The 19,188-nt window shown below is 49.1% G+C and overlaps 1 protein-coding gene across 1 annotated transcript; it reads left to right on the top strand.

Moving 5' to 3' along the window:
- The first annotated feature begins 641 nt into the window (after window positions 1-641).
- On the top strand, window positions 642-9,374 carry AQP8 (aquaporin 8). The gene is made up of 5 exons (XM_066609433.1): window positions 642-904; window positions 3,006-3,132; window positions 6,125-6,339; window positions 8,362-8,496; window positions 9,332-9,374. The coding sequence occupies exons 1-5, from the start codon at window positions 642-644 to the stop codon at window positions 9,372-9,374; spliced, it is 783 nt and encodes a 260-aa protein (XP_066465530.1).
- Window positions 9,375-19,188: the final 9,814 nt, after the last annotated feature.

Below are 19,188 nucleotides of genomic sequence, written 5' to 3'. Positions count from 1 at the left end.
CCCTGCATCCTGGTACCACTCCCTTGCATCTGGCATTTCTCAAACCAGGAGGCTGCATGTACCCATCGTGGCTTGTAACCTGTGATGGACTTTTCCTCCTTCCATCCGTCCAATCCCCTTTTCAAGGCATTGTGTCCAGACAGCATCACCACATCCTGTGCTAAGGATTGGGGCCAGTCCCTCTCTTTTGCTCCCTGTACCCGAGAAATGGCTGCCCATTTTTTTTGTCTTGTTCCAGTGTTGCCAGTGTGAGTTCCTTTTGAACTGATGGAAAAGTAGGCACTGCAGAGCCAAGGAATGAAACCTAAAGGCAGAGCGGAAGCCTCTGGAAAGCGTCACAGTCAGTGGGGGGTTGTGGCCGTTGGTGGAAGAATGGAGAGGCCAGCCTGTCTCCAGTTTCATCTGCGGACCGCTGGCGGGCCCAGGCATGTGCCGGCATCTTGGCTTCCCTCCCCTGCATGGGAGGCCAGATCTCCTCTGAGATGGCTGGGAGAGAACAATGGAGGGGCAGCCCTGCCAAGTCTCCCAGGCTCCATTGTCGGGCGCCAGGGTGAACCAGGGTTCAGCTGGTCTGGCAGCCCTCGCCCAGTGCTGGCTGATCCCCAAGTGCCGCTTTTTGCCTTCCAGATTTGCCCAGCAGCATGTCGGACGTGGAGTTTGGGCAGATGTCTATCAAGGAGGCTGAGCTGGAGGGCAAGCTGGACCCAAAATGCAGCCCGCCGCAGCCCCACTGGTACGAGCAGTACATCCAGCCATGTGTCGGGGAGCTGGTGGGCTCGGCCTTCTTCATCTTCATTGGCTGCGCGTCGGTCATCGAGAACGTGGACGGCACCGGGAGTCTGCAACCCGCCCTGGCACATGGCCTGGCCTTGGGGCTCACCATTGCCGTCCTGGGCAATATCAGGTGATGGAGAGATGGGAGTGGGGGGATACTGCGGATTGAAAGGGGAGCAGCCACTTAGTGCCTCACTGGCTGATCCAGCAAGGTGGGAAGATATTCTGTGAATGCCCAGAGGTCCCCTCAGTGTCCAGGGAAGTGACGGAGCTCTTGCAAAACCTTAGTGCTGTTTAGGAAGCCTCTTGACAATCCATACTTGCTAGTGAGAAATCCTTTTAGGGCTGGTGTGTCCCTTGTTTCCAAGTGATGCTTAACTGAGAGGTGCGGGGGCTCAAACCCCCCATCTCCAATCTTCCAACAGCCACCAGCTCTTGGCTACAAGTTGAGACTCTTAACAGATGGTTCAAGGTGTGACATGAAGCAGGTATCTTTGCTGTGTGTGTGGGGGGGGGGGGGTGAACATGTGTCCAAATCTGGATTAAGATTGTGGTATGGGGGAGGGTGCTTAACCCTTCCCTCCCCTTCACCATGGCCCAGATGCAAATCACACACACCCAACTTGCTGTGTGGGTTCATCACACCCTTTGGGGGAAGGGCTATTTTGGGTGCAAAGTGTTAAATGCCCTCATGCTGCAGGCCTGAACCAAGTTCTCTGTCCGTCCGTCCCCCGTAGGTATTTAAAAAAATTGCAACGGTAGGGTAAAGATTATGCTTCACGCCAGGCCTGGTTTGATCCTGAGATAGTATGTTGGGAAGGGAAGGGCAGGTTGGCAGGTAGCCGTAGCCATGGTAGGTGGGTGCTAAACTTTGATCTGATATGGATCTGGACATTCATCATATCAGGGCAATGCATTCCAAAGTGGGGAACTCCAAACTCCCCCAATTTCAGCCCGTTGTTGCTGAATGCCACCTCCCCAACGAGCAATGCTACAACACCAGTGGGAAGCTGTTTGCAGGGAGGCCATTTAAGGCTGGTGAAGTTCAGCCTTCAGGTTGCTATCCTCTTCTCCCCCTCTCCCTCCTCCATGGAGGCAGTAAACAAATCATACAAGATCAGGCTGCTGTCAAGTTGTTTATGGCTGGCAGTTAAAAGCTGGTTCTCTCCCTTTTATCTCTCTGGTTGGTTAACGGATGCAAGGTTGAACTGGAGGGGTGAGCTTGGAGAAGCCCAGTGGCATTACTAGGGGGTGCAGATGGCAGCAGATGGGGGGGGGATGGCACCACTAGTGGCCAAAATTTTGGAAACATTTTGGAAAATTTGCGTTTATGAATAATATGATCACGTTACATGTCATCGGAATGGCAATTTCATGCAGAATGGAATGAAACAAACCAGGTTGTGTTATCTGCATTATATCAAAGGTTATGGCCAATTAACCAGAAAAAGAAAACACAACTGCCTTATGTAACAAAAAGTGGATTGTCATGACAGAAGGCGCCAACCCATGGGCTGGATCTGGAGCCTGTGAAAAAAATCCTTCCCTGTTGTGCACGGTGCTTACCTCTCCGCGCTGCTGCATCTTATCTTTCCAGCCAAACTTGGCAGAAAGACATGCCAGGCAGCCTTTTCCGCTGCCCACGCCCCAGCAGGTTCTGCACCCTGATTTGGGGGCAGAAGTGGCTGCCCAGAGCGACATTCTGGCAAGATTGGCTGGCAGCAGTTTGGAACGGTAAGCGCCACGCAGGATGGGGAAGGCATTTCGCTAACGCAGTGGTCTGCGGTTTGGAGACGGCTGTGTTATGATGAGGTCATGTTATGTCAGGTCAGCAATCAAAACAAGTTCTGGATTTCGGAATTCCGGATAAGGGATAATTGACTTGTACCGCCTCCCTCCTTCCTCTACTCCATCTTTACTCACAGCATTGCTCCCTTCATTACTCTGGGTCTAGTCTTTTGGCTAAGCCCCAACATAGTTCTTCTCTCTCTTGGGCAGAGAAGGCACTGTCCTATAATCCAGCTCTCACACTGAATTTAGGATTGCGCCTGGCTCAATTTTACCTGACTTGGCAACATTCCCTTATCACACCGGTTCTGATGTGCAGTCCTAAGAAAACGGGGTCTGGAGAAAGGAGATGATTCCAAGTCTTTTTGCCCGAACAGGGATTCCCCTGCCTTCTTTGCCCCAGCCCCTAATGGTGGTCTCCCTCTCTAATTTCTTGCTTGCAGTGGAGGCCACTTTAACCCGGCCGTGACCCTCGGAGCGTGGCTGGTTGGCGGGCTGAACATGGTGATGGTCATTCCCTACTGGATCTCTCAGCTGTGTGGCGGCCTGATTGGGGCCAGTTTGGCCAAGGTATGGTCAGTGGTTGGGAAAAGGGAACAGCAATAGGGAATGGGGGGGGGGGATTTTGCTTCCCAGAATGGTATCCTTTCCACATGAATGTGTGCAGCTGCCACTGAAGTCAGACTTTTGGTCCATCTAGCCTGATGTGGCTACTCAACTAGCAGCAGATTCTCAGGTTTTTTCAAATGAGCACCGGGCTCAAGAGGCAAACTGAGACATTTGTCTAGGGACATAATATCTGTAGGACAGCGTTTCTCAATGTTTGTCCTCCACCAGATCACTTCACACGGTCCACCTATTCAAAGTACCACCAGAAGTTACTGGTGATGACATCATCATCAATTATTTCTGGGTTGGGAGGCTGGATGCAAAGCGACAAATGCAAGTAAGAGGCTCAGAATGGAGGGAAGGGCTTTTCTGAGCATGGAAAAGCATTCTTTGGAGCTCTGCCTGCTGAGCCAAGCCTCGTACTGCTGTTGTTGTGTCGCATTCCTGGTCTTGCTGCCAGGCGGCAGGTGTCCGGGGGTCTCATCAGACATCAGACAATAGCTCAAGTACCACTTGTCGTACCTGTACCACTGCTTGAGAAACTTTTGCAAGGGCTGCCTGTGAGAGAGAGTGTGTAGCTCATGTTTCATTATGGCTACAATCCTATGCTATGTTACTTGGGAGTAAATCCTATTGAATATAGTGGAACTTCTGAGCCAACCTGCATAGGCTAACAATCCAATATCCCTTTCATATTTATTTTCAGTATGTTTCAATGGTTGTACTTTTATTTATTTATTTATTTATTTATTTATTTATTTATTGAGGTATTTATATACCGCCTTTCTTTGGTCGTCAGATTTCTCCTCAAACTTTAATCCAAGGCAGTTTACATAGGCAGGCCGTTCTAAACCCCCCCCCCCCCCGGTAGGGATTTTTACAATTGAATAGTTCTCGTCTTTCATAGAACTCCTCCTTCCAGCTGGATTCCTTCCCGGTCTGGCCTTTCACTGGCCCTTCGCCTCCCACGCTCCACTTGAGGGCAACTCCTCTCTGCCACCGAGGGTCAGCTCATCAGTATATCAGTTCTGGGGTACCTCCAGTTGTTTCGAACTGGCAGCCTCAGATCTTCAGGCATACAAGGCGGCAGCTCTACCAACTGAGCCAGACCTCCTGCCCTTTTGTTTTAGATACTTCGACCCACTCCAAGGGTTTGGGATGAAATGTATTAAGATCTTTCAATGAATGAATAGATCTAAATGACAGGAGATGAAAATATTGTAGTCTTAACAGTGCAATCCTAGGCATGTCTATTCAGAAGTAAGAGCAATTGTATACAGTTGGACTGACTCCTGAGAAAGTGTGTACAGGACTTCAGCTTAAACAAAGGAACTGGATTTTTGTTACATTATAGTGATAGTGGGATATGGTTATGGGTGTGTGCTTGCAGGGATGGTAGGGATTATAACTTCAAAATGTGCTACTACATCACTGAGAATAGGAGATGGACATTTCCTACCCACACAACTCTATGAAACCCCAATTAAAAGACCAGGAGCAGCTCAGGAGCGCAGAAAACTCCTGTCTAAAGGGCAATCTAATACACCAGATTTTCCTGCACACTCTGTTTAGGATTTGTTTTTCACTCCTTTATTGGCCAACAGCACTTTTGCCTGGTCAGGTCTGCAGAAGTAGGTTGGTTTCTGTCTGCCAAAAGCGGGATAATCCCCTTAGAGTGATCCTGGATCTTCTAAGTCCTTGCTAATGGATTTATCTTGGCCAAGGCATTTAGGGAAAATGATCCGATGAGCTTGTTGACCCATGGGGTGCTCAGAGCTGATGCTCTGTCATGCACATCCCTTAAGCATGCACTGATAAGGAGCCACAAAGCTGGTGGGGGACCCCAGGGGACATCAGGTCCATATAGGAAAGTTTTTGAATCAGGGCTTCCAAAGCTGTCAGAAGATGAGACTTAGGGCGCAATCCTAACCAACTTTCCAGGACTGACCTAGCCGCAATTCAGCCGCAAGGTAAGGTAACAAACATGCTCTTACCTTGAGGAGGCCTCCTTGACTGCCTCCCCACTGCAGGATGCAGCGCATGCCACATTGGCACAGCTATGTCAGGGCTGGAAAGTTGGTTAGGATTGCACGCTTAAGGATGCAAACTGGTTAAGAGGTGCTTTTTCAAGTGGGTGCTCCTCTTTTATTTAGCAGGGGGAGAGTAACTGGCTCACCTCACCCCAGCAGTGTCTTTTCTAGTGGCTGTCTGCTGGTGTTGCATCTTTTTAGATTGTGAGCCCTTTGGGGACAGGGAGCCATTACGGTAGATATTTGATTTTCTCTGTAAACCGCTTTGTGAACTTTTTGTTGAAAAGCGGTATATAAATACTGTTGTTTGTTGTTGTTGTTGTTATACCACTGGTTCCCAAACATTTTAGCACCAGGACCTGCTTTTTAAAACGACACTCTATTGGGACCCATCTAACTTTTAAAAAGGTTATCTAGCAATTATTTATTTATTTGCAAAAGAACTTGATCCACTTCTCATAGGCAGCCCTCATGAATAGCCTCAGGGCTCTTGAGGAGCTTCAATCTGTGACCCAGCCATCACCTGCCCCCACTTCCTGGTGATGGACTTGGAAAAAACACACCAGAAAAAAGATTGATCTTCCTATATTTACACAAACTTGCAAACTGCAGGAGCTCAGCTGTTTGCAAGGCAAACCGATTGATATGAACTTGGGGTGCCAATTCCAAGAATGACATCCGTTTTGCCCTATCACGTCTAGTTTTGGAGATATAGTATAGCCTCATTAGTGAATGGTTCAAGCAGCTTCCTCATGAGGGAGCCGTGGTGTAGGCTGAAGGTCCAGCTTGCAAACTGGGGGAGGGGGCTAAAATCTTGAGACCACCCCCCTGACAGTCATGTTTTATTTGCAGTTATTGTACCTGTGGGGGGGGGAGGGGATTTTTCCTTTTGGACAAAATGAAACACAGAGCTTCTGTTACAGGTGATGACTGATGGGGGCAGGTACAGCAATGCCTCCGGGGCAGCTTTCACTACCATCACGTCTGACAACCAGGTCGCCGGGGCGGTTGTTGGTGAGATCATCATGAGCATGTTCCTGATCATGGCAGTCTGCATGGGAGCCATCAATGAGAAGACCAAAAGCCCCCTGGCCCCCTTCTGCATTGGTTTTACCGTGACAGCCGACATCCTGGCAGGGTGAGTTGGCCACAGTTCTGGCAAGGGCTGTGCCTCCAAGAGGAGGAAGGGCAGGGGAAATGCAGTCGGCTTCAGTCTGTGCTTTTCAATCGTCCCTCTCTGGAGAAGGGGCCGTGACTTAGCAGCAGAGCAGGTACCAGGATACTTCCTGGCATCAAGCCCAGGCCCAGGGCCATAAGCTCCAAGTTGCACTTCCGCTCAGAATGGGTTCAATGGGTCACAGGTTTGAATTCAGAATTCTGCTGCACCACCCCTGGGAGCTGCACCTTTGAAGAAAAATGTTTCCAGTCAATGACATTTAACAGGGCCTCTGAGAGGAATTTGATCAGGATGCACGATGTTTCCTTTGGGCCCCTTTTGGGGACACAAAGTTTCTTTAGGGCCCCTTCCCTTCCCCGTTGGATCATAATTTCTATGAATTACAATATATAATTGTATATTTATAAAATGCAATTTTATAAAATACAATATAAATATGAAATACTGACAAAACTATGCTGACTTACACAAAATGTGAATGCCAGTCTTCACAGAATATGTGCCAACATTTTCTAAGTTTCCAGGAAATTTCCAGCTTCCCTCCTTTGACTCCCTTTTTGACTGCGGGCCTCAGTACAATGCACCCTGAGCGCCCCCCCCCCCATGGGCCCTGGCATTTAAAGATTCTCAGGTGTAGGAAGGAAAGAGCCTTCCCAGAGAGTCCACTGCTGGAGAAGACAAGACAGCACTGATAGGCCAATGATGTGTTGATGCAGTGAAAGGCAACCTCTGGTTCTGAATGAGCATTAAGCTGTCTTTGGCAGGAAAACTGTGATGCTACCACAGCAGCTGTAGGGCCCTGGAGGAGCTCCCGAGAGGGGCTGCTTTGTAGGTTGGTTCTGAGATAATTTGGAGGCCTTGGAAAAGCCAGCAGGAGCCAAGCGGGCTTGACTTGGCAAGAAGATCTCAATTTGGCCTGCTTGCCTCGGGGACCAGGTAATTGATCTGCATGGTCTCTGCTCTTTCCTTTGCCAAGAAATGCCTCTTGCTACTGTGTGTGTGTGTGTGTGTGAAAGGGTAAATAGAATGCCAGATGCAGGGGAGTGGCAGCAAGTTGCAAGTATCTTGTGGTCTTGTGTGCTCCCTAAGGCATTTGGTGGGCCACCGTGAGATATAGGAAGCTGGACTAGATGGGTGTAACCCAGGGTTACGCTGCAGACAGAACCACAACACAGTTCATTCTCACAGTCAGGGCTGACCCACAGTCTCCTGATGCCTGAGGTGTCATGCCATATGCTACCCCCTTACCTGATGATGCACCAAGCCCCTGTTCTTCCCATTCTCCCAATGCTCTAATTGCAGGGGTATCAAATTTGTTTCATACCGAGGGCCGAATAGTGTTCATGATGCCTGCTGAGGGCCGGAAGTGATGTCATTGGGCAGGAATTAATGTCATTGAACACGTCATATTCAAAAATGAGCACTTTTTTCTTACTTAGGAACTCATTAGCCGCAAACAACAGAAGAGAAAATGCACAAGTCTAGATCATATTTCAAGATATGAGAGAGCCCAATTTTCCCGTGGGCTGCCCTTTCAGCAGTAACACCACAGCAGTGCTAAGTGGATGAGAGCCTGAGGGCCAGATAAAAAGCTTCCACGGGCCGCACCCGGCCCCCAGGCCTTATGTTTGACACCCCTGCTCTAGTGCAGCGCTTTCCTCCCCTCCAAATTTTCCCTTCCTCTCTGTTCCCCTCTTCCAATCCAGGGAGTAGAAGGAAAATCAGGAGTAGTGGAGGCCAACAGGTGGAAAGAGATGGGCACTCTCACCACCTACTACCTTGGGGTGACAGCTTCAGTTGGCCTCATGGGTGAGCCAGTCCTGCTCACAGTAGGTTAAAAAGTCCAAGTGTTGGAATCAACCCTAAACCTGAAGGGGATCCTGTTTGGATGCGAGAGGCATTGCCCAGTGCTCTCTGTGCTCAGAGTGTGCTGCTGTGGGCGTGTTGCCTTGACCTCCTGCTATCTCTTTTCCCACCATTCAGAGGTGCCATCTCCGGAGCTTGCATGAACCCAGCCAGAGCATTTGGTCCTGCGTTGGTGGCAAACTACTGGGACTACCACTGGGTGTACTGGGTGGGCCCCATGGTGGCTGGACTTCTGGTGGGCGCGTTGGTAAGGTAAGTGGAGAGTTCATTTCCCAAGCAGGGACAGAAAGGCTTTAGGTTTGGGTTCGAGATGGAAGGTATCAGCTCTGGGAGGCTGATGGAGCTTCTCTCTTCTGAAGCAGTCTACTATAGAGTTCCCATTGCAGGAGATAGAGATGGGCAAGCTCTCCTGCACTTACTACTTCAGACTCACTTGGAAATGATCCAGTTTCTTCTTACCAATTTGGGAGACATCAGATCATTTTCAGAGGCCTGGAGAATGGCTGCTGTTGTCTCCCAAACACCCTTCCCCCCTTAGTTCCAGGTTCAGATGTTGTGGGGGGGGGCAGCAGCTGGGGTGGCCTGAAGGCCATGCCAAGACTTGCATCACCCCATTCAATTCCATCCCACAATGTGACCAGAGGAAAGCTGCACTACACAACTTACAGACTTCCTGAGAGCTACTGCAGGCATCAGTCCTGTGAAAATGATAGAACTCCTCTCTTCAGGAGAAGTCTATTGTGGAATTCTCATTTTGAGAGATGGACAAAGTGAGGAGAGCTTTTGATTCCACTTTCTACTTGTGGGTGTCCTGGGAGCAACTGGCTAGTGGGGGGGAGATGTGTGACTAGCAAGCCCTGCTTTGGCTCTGACCCTCTTCTGAGCTTCCTATTTCTTTACCCAGAATGTCAGTAATCTGTGAGTCTCCTTGCCACAGGATGTGGTGATGACATCTGGCCTTTAAAAGGGGATTGGATAATTTTATGGAGGAAAATTCCATTGCAGGTTACAAGCCCTGATGGGTATTTCTCCTGGTTCTGGAGGTTCCTCTGCCTGGACTCACCACCTGCCATTTTCCTTTCTTCAGGTTGCTAATTGGGGACAAGAAGACTCGCGTCCTCTTAAAATGAGTGAGCTTTGGGCATGGACCACAGCAGAAACAAGCCCCTCCTCAGCTCTCCTGTGCAAAAACACCTTTTTGATGACCAGACATTAACCTCTCCACTTCTCTGCCTGATCACGGCCCTCCTAGCAGAACGTAGGGGACAGCCACAACCACCTGGAATGGCCCCTGGGCAATCCTGCCCTGATCTGCCCTCGACTCTTGGAAACGAATCCACGCCTGTATGTACCATGTCAGAATACGGACAGACTGCGCTGGGCGTGCCTTGAGGTGTTATCCAGGAGAGGGAGCCTGACCTCTGTGCGATTAGCCTGAAAATGATGAACTGGGACCTGTTCCCCACGGATTCCTCGGGAGAGGGCATCAGATTCCTCATCTGCTCCGCCTGGGAATACCGGGTGCTGTAGGCTTATACCATAGTCTTTCGAGACTGAAGGTTGCCAACCATTTTTTTCTGCTCTTGAGAGGGGATGTTGCCCTTTTCTGTGCAGTCATGGGGAGGCAGGGCTGTTGAAGGTGGAGCAAATTTCTTTCATAAGAATAGGAATCGGGAGGGGGGGCATAGTCCCCTCCCCTCCCCTCCCAACCCAACCCAATTTTAACTTCTCTCTCTCTCTCTCTCTCTCTCTCTCTCTCTCTCTCTCTCTCTCTCTCTCTCTTGGTCAAAACAGAGACCAGGTACTGGTTATGTCTGTACTTCTGGAAGAGTTGGCCTTAATCTGATTTGGGCCCTGTGCTTTGGGGGGGGGGGAGCCTGCCTGCTGCCACAGCCTTGCTCTTATAGTTTGGGAGGCCAGCATGGCAAGGGAAGCATCCACTTGTGTGGGCCCACCTGCCCCTAGGTCTGTTTGGCCCAAAATTGGTGCTCCTGGAAGCAGTTGGCGATGAGGTCATCACATCACGGCCAACTATCTTCAGGTGACGCACTTCATGCACGGCACCACTCGGTTCACTGCAGCTGCAGTCGCTGTGGCTGTATGGTGGGGTGGGGGGCATGCAGGGGACATGGTGCTCCACATTCAGGGCTGGCCCTAGGAGCCACAAGGCCCAATTGGAAAATTTTTTGCAGGGCCCAATTGGAAGCATTTTCCCAGGGCTCCAGATTCACAACCACAGTAGCGTCTCAGAGCAGTGTTTCTCAGTGAGTCGGGACCCACTAGGTGGGTCATGAGCCATTTTCAGGTGGATCCCCTTCATTTTATTTTTCATAGATTAGACTTGATGCTATCATGGTATGTGACTGCTTTCGGGGAAATGTTACAGATCTGTACTTTTAACTGGCTTCTATATATATGCTTTTAACAATGACAATGGGTCTTGCTCCCTAGAAAGTATGGTTAGGATTGCACCCTTTGGGATGTTGGGGGAATTTTTTTTAAAGCAGGTCAGCAACTACGTAGGAGGATTAGGAGAGTTCTTTATTTTAAATATTTTTTTAAACTTGTACTTATTGTAAACTTTTAATTTACATTTGACTTAGATTTGATTTTGTCATATGGAGGGTGTTAAAAATTTTCCTGCTTGGTGATGTCACTTCTGGCCCTGACATCACTTCCAGGTTAATGACATCACTTCTGGTGGGTCCCAAGAGATTTTCATTCTAACAAGTGGGTCCCGGTGCTAAAACATTTGAGAACCACCGTCTTAGAGATATAAAAATTTATGATAGACTTTATGTCTCGATAGCAGACAAAGCAATCAAAATGTGCATTTAAAAATGCATGTGAATTAATGGACCAAATGGATCGAAGCACATTTTAATATAAAATTTCATACAAGATGAGAGTAGATGACCCTAGTGCGGGGGGCCCCTTAGGCACAAGGTCCAATTGGCTTAAAGCTGGCCCTGCCATATTGGGCCCCACCACTCCTGGGGCCTGCCCTGTTTTCTAGGATCCAATTGGAATGAATAACTGCCTGTTTTCTTGCTCTGTGTGCCTCTGCTTTTCGGAAATCTCACTCCTGCAGTGTCTCTTTCTGGGTCCCCTGCCTTGAGACTGAACCAATTGTGTCTTCACTGCTTGGTCTTGGCCAGGTCCATTGCATTCCTGTGCATCTCATCTCCTGTGCCTTCCGACTGCGTATGTATTTAAATGCTAATTTATCTGATTGCAATAGCCTGTCGAGCCAGCAGGGAACCCAATACAAGAAAGAAAAAAACCTCCTGGGGTTAAAAGAAGAAGAAATGAGGCAAGGAAGCAAATACGCATCTAACTATTGTTGGGGGTCCATCCTGACTTTCTCTTTTTCTCTCTCTGATTTTTCAGCTAAAATGGCAATGCATCATAATTTGTCCTAAAACGGATGAAAAGATAAACTGTTAGCCTTGTGCAGTAAAATGATGCCTTGCTGTGCCTGCTTCTTTCGCAAGAAGTGGGGGACTGCTTCTTAGTACCAGCAGACCAGTAGAGGATTTCCTGCTACAGACAGGAGGTTGGACTAGATGACCTTGTAGGTCCCAACATAGCTCTCTCCCCAGCGGGCCTGCCTTAGGACATCCATAGGTGGGGGGGACCACCTTTTCTTTCTCTTATTGAGCAGGAAGTTGCCTTATACCGAGTCAGACCACTGACCCATCTCGCTCAGACTTGTCAACACAGACTGGCAGCCTCAGTTCTCCGGAGTGTTGAACAGGGGTCAGCCCTATCTGGAGATCAGGGGTGGATATACTATGGAACTGATGAAGCTTAAGCTTCAGGGCCCCTAATCCCAGAGGGGTCCCAAAAGCGACTTTAATCCGCATTGCTTAATTTTTTGGGGGTCACCTGTATGAGAAGGGATTTTATTATTCTTATTATTTTAAAACCCCTTCTCATATAAGTTACCCAAAAAATTAATAATATAGTGTAATAGTTGCCTGATACCAATTGACTAATTTTTTGTTGTATGTATTTCGACAATCCCAAAGTTTGAATATGTTGCTTGCAGACAGAAACAGAAAAAGAGTATTTTGTAAAATGAGCTTCTTGTGTTCTCATAGGTGCCTAAAATAAAAGATGACATTGACTGCAAACTTTTCTAGGTTTTATTCTGTCATTTCACGATGCATCATGCATGTATATAACATTTTCCTAATTTTCATCCCCCCTTAACTTGAAAATTCGAAGGCATAGGAAATTCTTATTCACACCAGTGACTTTGACATATGAGATAATCCAGAACAGCAATTTTAATCAAAAACTGAGATGTAGTGGTTACATTTTTAAAAAATTTGTGGTGATCTGCCATGGAAGATAACAGTAATTAACAAGACTTGGTTGCTGGTTGGGAAAGGGTCCCGCCCAATAATACTTGTTTAGGGTTCCACCATTGGAGTTGCTGCCTGGGGTTAAGCAGGAACACAAGTACTTTTCCATTGAGCTCTGGCCCCTCCCCAGCAGTGTTCTTGCACAGCGCCTGCATTTCAGTGGGGCTTGTGCAGGAGAACTTCTGATAGGTCAGATCTCTTCAGTTTGCCCCTGGTTGCCTTAAAATTGCCTTAAAATCCTAAGGCAACTGGCACCTGGGAGCACAAAAAATTTTAACACCCCCACCGCATACCCCCATAACACCACCCCCAAACATTTTAACACCCCCCCACATGACATCTTAGAGGCCTCTGAAAGACACTTCCGGTTTCCACCAAAAACCAGAAGTACTTTCCAGAGAGGCCCATAAGACACCCCTCAAGGTGCGGTACCCAGGGCAATGTACCCCCCTGCCCCCCTCAGCTACGCCACTGGCCACTTCTGCTCCCATTCTGGATGCAGTTGGCATTCCTCACGGCAAAAATGTAGCTCTTGCTTCCAGCTCATGTCGCAATTACTCCAGTTTTTGCCAGCCGTTGCAAGTAGCCAGAGAGAAAGAGAGAGCTTCCCCCTGGATTCCCCTGCTTAGGATTTCCTGCTCCCGAGACCAGCCCCTCCGGCTCCTTGCAGGCCACTGAGGAGCGCTTTCCTTGCCGCTCACATTTCCATTCTCGCTGCTGTGCTCCCTGTGACCCCCCCCCCCTTCTTGGCTGTCCTCGGTGCTGGTTGCCAAGCAGAAGACACAGCTGCAATCCTAATATGGTGAATCAAAGCCGAGCCAGGCAGAAAAGCAGGCTGTAAATTACCCCTGGTGACAGCGCTCACTGATTTCTGGATTCTTGTTACAAAGATACATCCAGCAGCAGCCTGGTGGCCAAAATCGCTGATTATACTTGCATTATAACTAATTTTTGCTAATTTGGGACACTTCTGGCACTTCTCAGCACCCTAAAAGCTGCTAACAACCCTGTGTTGGAATTCAGGGTAGCTGCGCCAGAGTGTGGGTTTGACTGTAGGATGACACCTTAGGTCTCATAGGTTTCAGGAAGGCTGATTTCAATCAGCTCAGAGACATCTTAGGGAGGCTTCCTCGAGCAGACAAACGAATGCAAAAAGGAGCCCAAGATGAACGGGAGCTCCTAAAGAAGGAGGCACAATCAAAAAAAGAAAAGAGGCAACACCTCGAAAAGCCAATGGGGCTGCATAGAACACTTAGTGATGAACTGAAGATTAAGAGCAGGGCTGTATTAAGCCGGCTTGCTGCTGGTTTCGATTTGCATGTAGGTAGAAAGCAGGGCCTGTTGGCTCATCCATCCTGAAGGGCTTTCATGGCAGGTTGCAAATAAAGAGGAAAACTGGAAGTGACACTTTAAGGCCCTTTGGGCCGGGGGGGGGGGGGCAATGCTTCCAGACTCGCCCTGGGAGACCAGGGCCAGGATCGCCACTGTACCTGGGTTGGAAAGAAAGAGGAGGGATGGATTGGAAGAGGAAGTGTGCAGAGAGCGGGAAGGAGAGGGGCAGAGGCTGGCACAGCACCAGGCAAGGGGGCAGGACTGCATTTGGCACTCCGCTGCAGGTGCCAGGAGGCTTTGGGTCAGCCCACATATGATGATGATGGCAGTGCTGTACCTGCTCAAGGCGGGTGTTAGCAACCAGGAGTGCTTCCTGGCCACACCTGAGCCCTGGAGCCCACTGGTACAGGCATAGGAAGCAGGCTTGTGTGGACTCAACCTTTTGGTCATGACTTACAGTGGCTCTCCAGGGTCTGCAAAAGGAACTGTTGCCTGCTTCTGGGGATCTGATCACCCAGGGACCCTCTGCCTGCAAAGGGTGGCCCTGCATCTCTGGTTCCAGCCCCATCCAGTGCTTCCCCCCCTGGCTGTTTTTGGCAAGCATCTGAAGCATTGTGAATCAGGCAGGGAACTCAAGTCAGGCGACTCGGACTCAAGTCACGAAAATGCACATTTCCCGTGTTCACCTGTTCTGCAGAAGGGCACAGCACACAGAGATGCCCCCAACCCAGCATTCTGTTTCCAGCAGAGCTGCCGGCTGCCGGTCGGGTTCCCCAGCAGTGCACTGCATTGCTCTTTGGGGAGGTTCACATGCAAAATATGAGCTCACATCCAGTCACCAAATGCATGAAGGAGGTTTTCTCCTCCCACCCACATTTCTCCATGCCAAGGGACATCCCAGAGGGCGCAGCTCAGCAGGGGGCATGTGTGTGCGCGTGCGCGTGCATGCATGATTTTTGGACCCAATAGTTTAACAGCATTGCCATGGCAACCCCTCCTGCTCACATCTTCCTGCTGCCTGTCCTAATTCCTGGAAAGTGCCCCCACCTCCTTCACTTTGCTTCCTTATCCACTGTCGGGCAACCCCTGGGTTTCAAACAGCAGTGCAGAAATGCGAAGCCAGCCAGCTTCCTTTGGCAAGGTTATCCTCCCAGAGTTCTCAAACTTACCCAAATGGTCACAACTGCTGCTGTTCCCCCCCCCCACACACACACAGGTGCCTTTGTTCCCATTTTTCAGGAGAACTTCCAAATTGTGTAGATATCAAATGTGAACATCACAGCAACCCTCCAGAACAGCTTAGTATTGCGATTTTAAAATGGAAGAAATGGGTTCCACTGTCACTACCAGTAGTAGTAGTAATGGAACCCATTTCTTCCATTTTAAAATCACAATACTAAGCTATTCAGGAGGGTTGCTGTGGGTTGCTACTACTACTAGTAGTAGTTGTACTTGCCTGATGATATGTTATGACTGACCATTCAAAATAGACCTCTGCACAGGGCCGGCTCAAGAGCTCCTAGCACCTGAGGGTGACTTTCCACATGCTGCCCCTTACCAGATGATGTGCTGGCCTCTGCTCCCCCCACCCTCCAGTAGTCTAGCTCAGCCTCCCACCCTCTCCATATTTCCTCTTTCTCTCTCCCCTCCTTCCTTTTCCAGTCCGCTAATTCTCTGCCTAAGGCAGGCGGCCTCATGGACGAGCCAGCCCTGTTCACAGTGGTTCTCGGAACAGTGCTCTTCTTTGCAAAGAACAGTGTGGCTCCTGTTCTTTGCAATGCCCCTGCCTTAGATCGAAAGCCCTCATGCCAGTGCTCAGCACCTGAGAACACTAGCACTTGCGCACCCCGCTCTGAAGCTTAGCAGTACAGGGTCTGGCGCCTCACAGCTGCCCATTGATCATTTGCTAACACACTGATTGGGCTCCAGAAAGCAACTTAGATGTGCAGTTTAATGAGTCAATAAATGCAGCCAGGGCTGCCTCTGCTGCATGGTCCTGGGCTTGCTGATGCCCCCACCTATTTTGCTCTCCTGCTCAGGCAGCTCCCAGGAATGACTGTCTGTCTGTCTGTCTGTCTGTCAGTGGCTTAACTGGAGGGGGGGTGGAGCACTCAGGCTGGCAGGGAACCTCGGCGAGGCGGTCAAGCGGCCCCTCCCTTTGGAGCCATTCCCGGCGGGGGGAGCAAAACGGAACCCCCTTCCAGCTATGCCACCTCTCTCTCTCTCTCTCTCTCTCTCTCTCTCTGTATGGGCAACCAAAATCAGCAGGGAACCCAGCACTGGGCGAACTGACCCAGCGCACCTTGGAAACTGCACTTCCAGTTTTCCGGAAATGCAGTTTAAGACCTTGGGGAAGCCTCACAAGACTTCCCCAATTGGCTCTGAGGTTGTGCAAGGCTCTGTCACACTTCAGAGGTAGGGGGTGTCATATACTTGGTCTCACTCCCAGGGTTTTGGGGTGCTCAGAGTTGTTGGTTCTGAACCCTAGAGCCCTCAAAGATCCCTGTTCGGTAGTACTGCCACCACCCTGTAAGAGCCAGTGCCTCAGTCCAGGGACACCAAGACTCTCTAGGCTTAACTATATCCCTTGTAGGCACTGAGCACTTTCTTTACTTAAAGTCTCAGTCCTCAAGTTTCTAGTCCACAATGAGGATTTTTGGTAGCTTGCTGAACGGCTAGGCAGGATTCTGAACCTTTGTCCCCAACAGACAATGAACCAACATGGTAAAAGGATTTTTACTTTATTAAGTACATAGGGTTACAAAAAGTCACAAAGGCAGCAAATGCTAGAGGCATAAAACTTCTTGGAAACATATCAGCATAAAATAATAAAGCTAACTGGCATAATAAGAACATAAGAACATAAGAACAGCCCCACTGGATCAGGCCATAGGCCCATCTAGTCCAGCTTCCTGTATCTCACAGCGGCCCACCAAATGCCCCAGGGAGCACACCAGATAACAAGAGACCTCATCCTGGTGCCCTCCCTTGCATCTGGCATTCTGACTTAACCCATTCCTAAAATCAGGAGGTTGCGCATACACATCATGGCTTGTACCCCATAATGGATTTTTCCTCCAGAAACTCGTCCAATCCCCTTTTAAAGGCGTCTAGGCTAGACGCCAGCACCACATCCTGTGGCAAGGAGTTCCACAGACCAACCACACGCTGAGTAAAGAAATATTTCTTTTGTCTGTCCTAACCCGCCCAACACTCAATTCTAGTGGATGTCCCCTGGTTCTGGTATTATGTGAGAGTGTAAAGAGCATCTCCCTATCCACTCTGTCCATCCCCTGCATAATTTTGTATGTCTCAATCATGTCCCCCCTCAAGCGTCTCTTTTCTAGGCTGAAGAGGCCCAAACGCCGTAGCCTTTCTCTGTTATCTCTGTTATTCCCTAACGCTCACCTGGGTCAGCTTTTTTTAGTAGATCCTCAGTTACCTATGAGGCCACATGGTCCTGGATGTGCACTCACCACCTATCTCACCAAGAGACAAAGACCAAAGACGAAGACAAAGACAAAAGGCAAAAGACACCCCTTTGGGCTTTGTTCTTATACTTCTCATGCCAAGAGGATGGTGTGACTCTACTCATTTTAAACTACCCAATCAGAACTCTTGGGGACAGAATCTTCTCGAAGTGGGGCTGGATGCTAGTCCTCCTAGCTCTCCTGCTCCCCACTGGAGACTCCTGGGCGCCTCTCTGGCTACTGAGGTGCTACATTTATCGCCTTCCATGAGTTGTAAATTCCTTTCAGCTAGGATTCAAGCCACTTCTATGTTACTGGGTTACTTTGGTTCAGGCTTTGCAATGCTACTAGGCCTGAACTGCACATATTCATGACAGGAGGGTGCAGGGAGGGCGGCCTTTTCTGTGAGGGTGGGTGGCTTCGTGGACCTTTGCCCCAGGAGCGGGGCTGGGAAGGTTTGCCACGGACCAAGGTGGCTTACAAGATTAAAACAACAGTAAAACTTTGAAAGCAATTAAAAAAGAAAAAAAATGAAACAAGTCCCAAGAATCACATATGGTAGATCCTCACCTATAGGGTAAGAAATAAAGGTTCGGCCAATGAATGAAGTGTAAATCATCTCCTTGCCTTATCTGCAGGTCACGGCTGTTCAGGCAGCCAGGAGAAGCCCAGAGGAGAGCAAGAGGACAATGCAGAGATAATGAAGGGCTATTGGTCTCCAGGGCAGTTGTGGACCTGCCATAAAGTCCAATGGGGCAAAAGCCCCGGGCGTGAGCCGCCAGGACCGTGAAGAAGCCTCTCTGAGGGGCGGGAACTGCGCTTCCGCTATTCTGGAAGCCCAGTTTATGGCATTGGGGAACCTCAGAGAGGCTTTCCCGGAGTGGGTGGAGGTTGTGTGAGGCTCCATGAGCCTCAGGTGAGTGGGGGGGAGTGGCTTTTTGTGCAGGGGGCGGCGACAGGGCCCCATCGCGGACCTTTGCCCCAGGCGCGGGGCTGGGGAGGTCCACTGCCACTACAGGGCACCCAAGGCATTAGTCTCTGCAAGCTGCAGCCAAAGTCAAGCATTCACTCCTTCCTCCTGAGAAAAAAGCCAGCCAAGGCTCGACACTTCCATTTAAATCAAGCAAGCCTCATTCCCTTTGGCAGGATCACACCCGACCCTTCTGCACACTTGTTCCATTTTGCAGTTGTTTGGCAGAGGCCTGGTTTTTAAAACACCAGGATGTAATACTCATTTCCATCTGGAACAAAGTCCCAGGCTACAATTCAGTGCACCATTACTTAAGAATAGCACCCATGGAAAGCAATGGGTCTACTTCAAAGTAAATCAGGTTGCAGCTATCTGTAGCTGTACTTGCTCAGTCCTTGTTGGTGTCTCTCTGCTGTGAACTGAATTGCACACTCCCAGTTATGTCTTATATGATGTACGTTATATGTAGAGCCTCTGGCTTAACACACCAGGGACCTTAAAGAATGATTTGATTAATGGTTCTACTGGTATGTTGTTTACAATGCACTTACTTTGATAGTGTTTACAAAAAGGTTGTGAAGACCAGAATTTAAAAAGTGAATGAATAAAAATGTATCTTATGATCTTTTACTAAATTTTTAATAATGACTGTACAGTTCTTAGGTAACAATTACTGGAAGGTTATTTTTCAGGATCTGGCCTTGGGTAAAATCAGACAAGATTATAGTCAGATGCCCCCCTAAGTTTAAACCCCTGACTTATCCAAGGGTCATAGACAATTCCATGATTTTTGGCTCCAAAC

The sequence above is a fragment of the Tiliqua scincoides genome, chromosome 13 (genome assembly GCF_035046505.1).
Source record: "Tiliqua scincoides isolate rTilSci1 chromosome 13, rTilSci1.hap2, whole genome shotgun sequence".
NCBI lineage: Eukaryota > Metazoa > Chordata > Lepidosauria > Squamata > Scincidae > Tiliqua > Tiliqua scincoides.
This window is presented reverse-complemented; position numbering and strand designations above follow the sequence as displayed.

Bases quoted from the DNA above. Each gene is read 5' to 3' on its own strand.
- AQP8 (XM_066609433.1), top strand. From the start codon at position 642: ATGTCGGACGTGGAGTTTGGGCAGATGTCTATCAAGGAGGCTGAGCTG. The intron at 905-3,005 runs GTGATGGAGAGA...TCTTGCTTGCAG, and splicing joins GCCGTCCTGGGCAATATCAG to TGGAGGCCACTTTAACCCGG. The intron at 6,340-8,361 runs GTGAGTTGGCCA...CCCACCATTCAG, and splicing joins ACAGCCGACATCCTGGCAGG to AGGTGCCATCTCCGGAGCTT.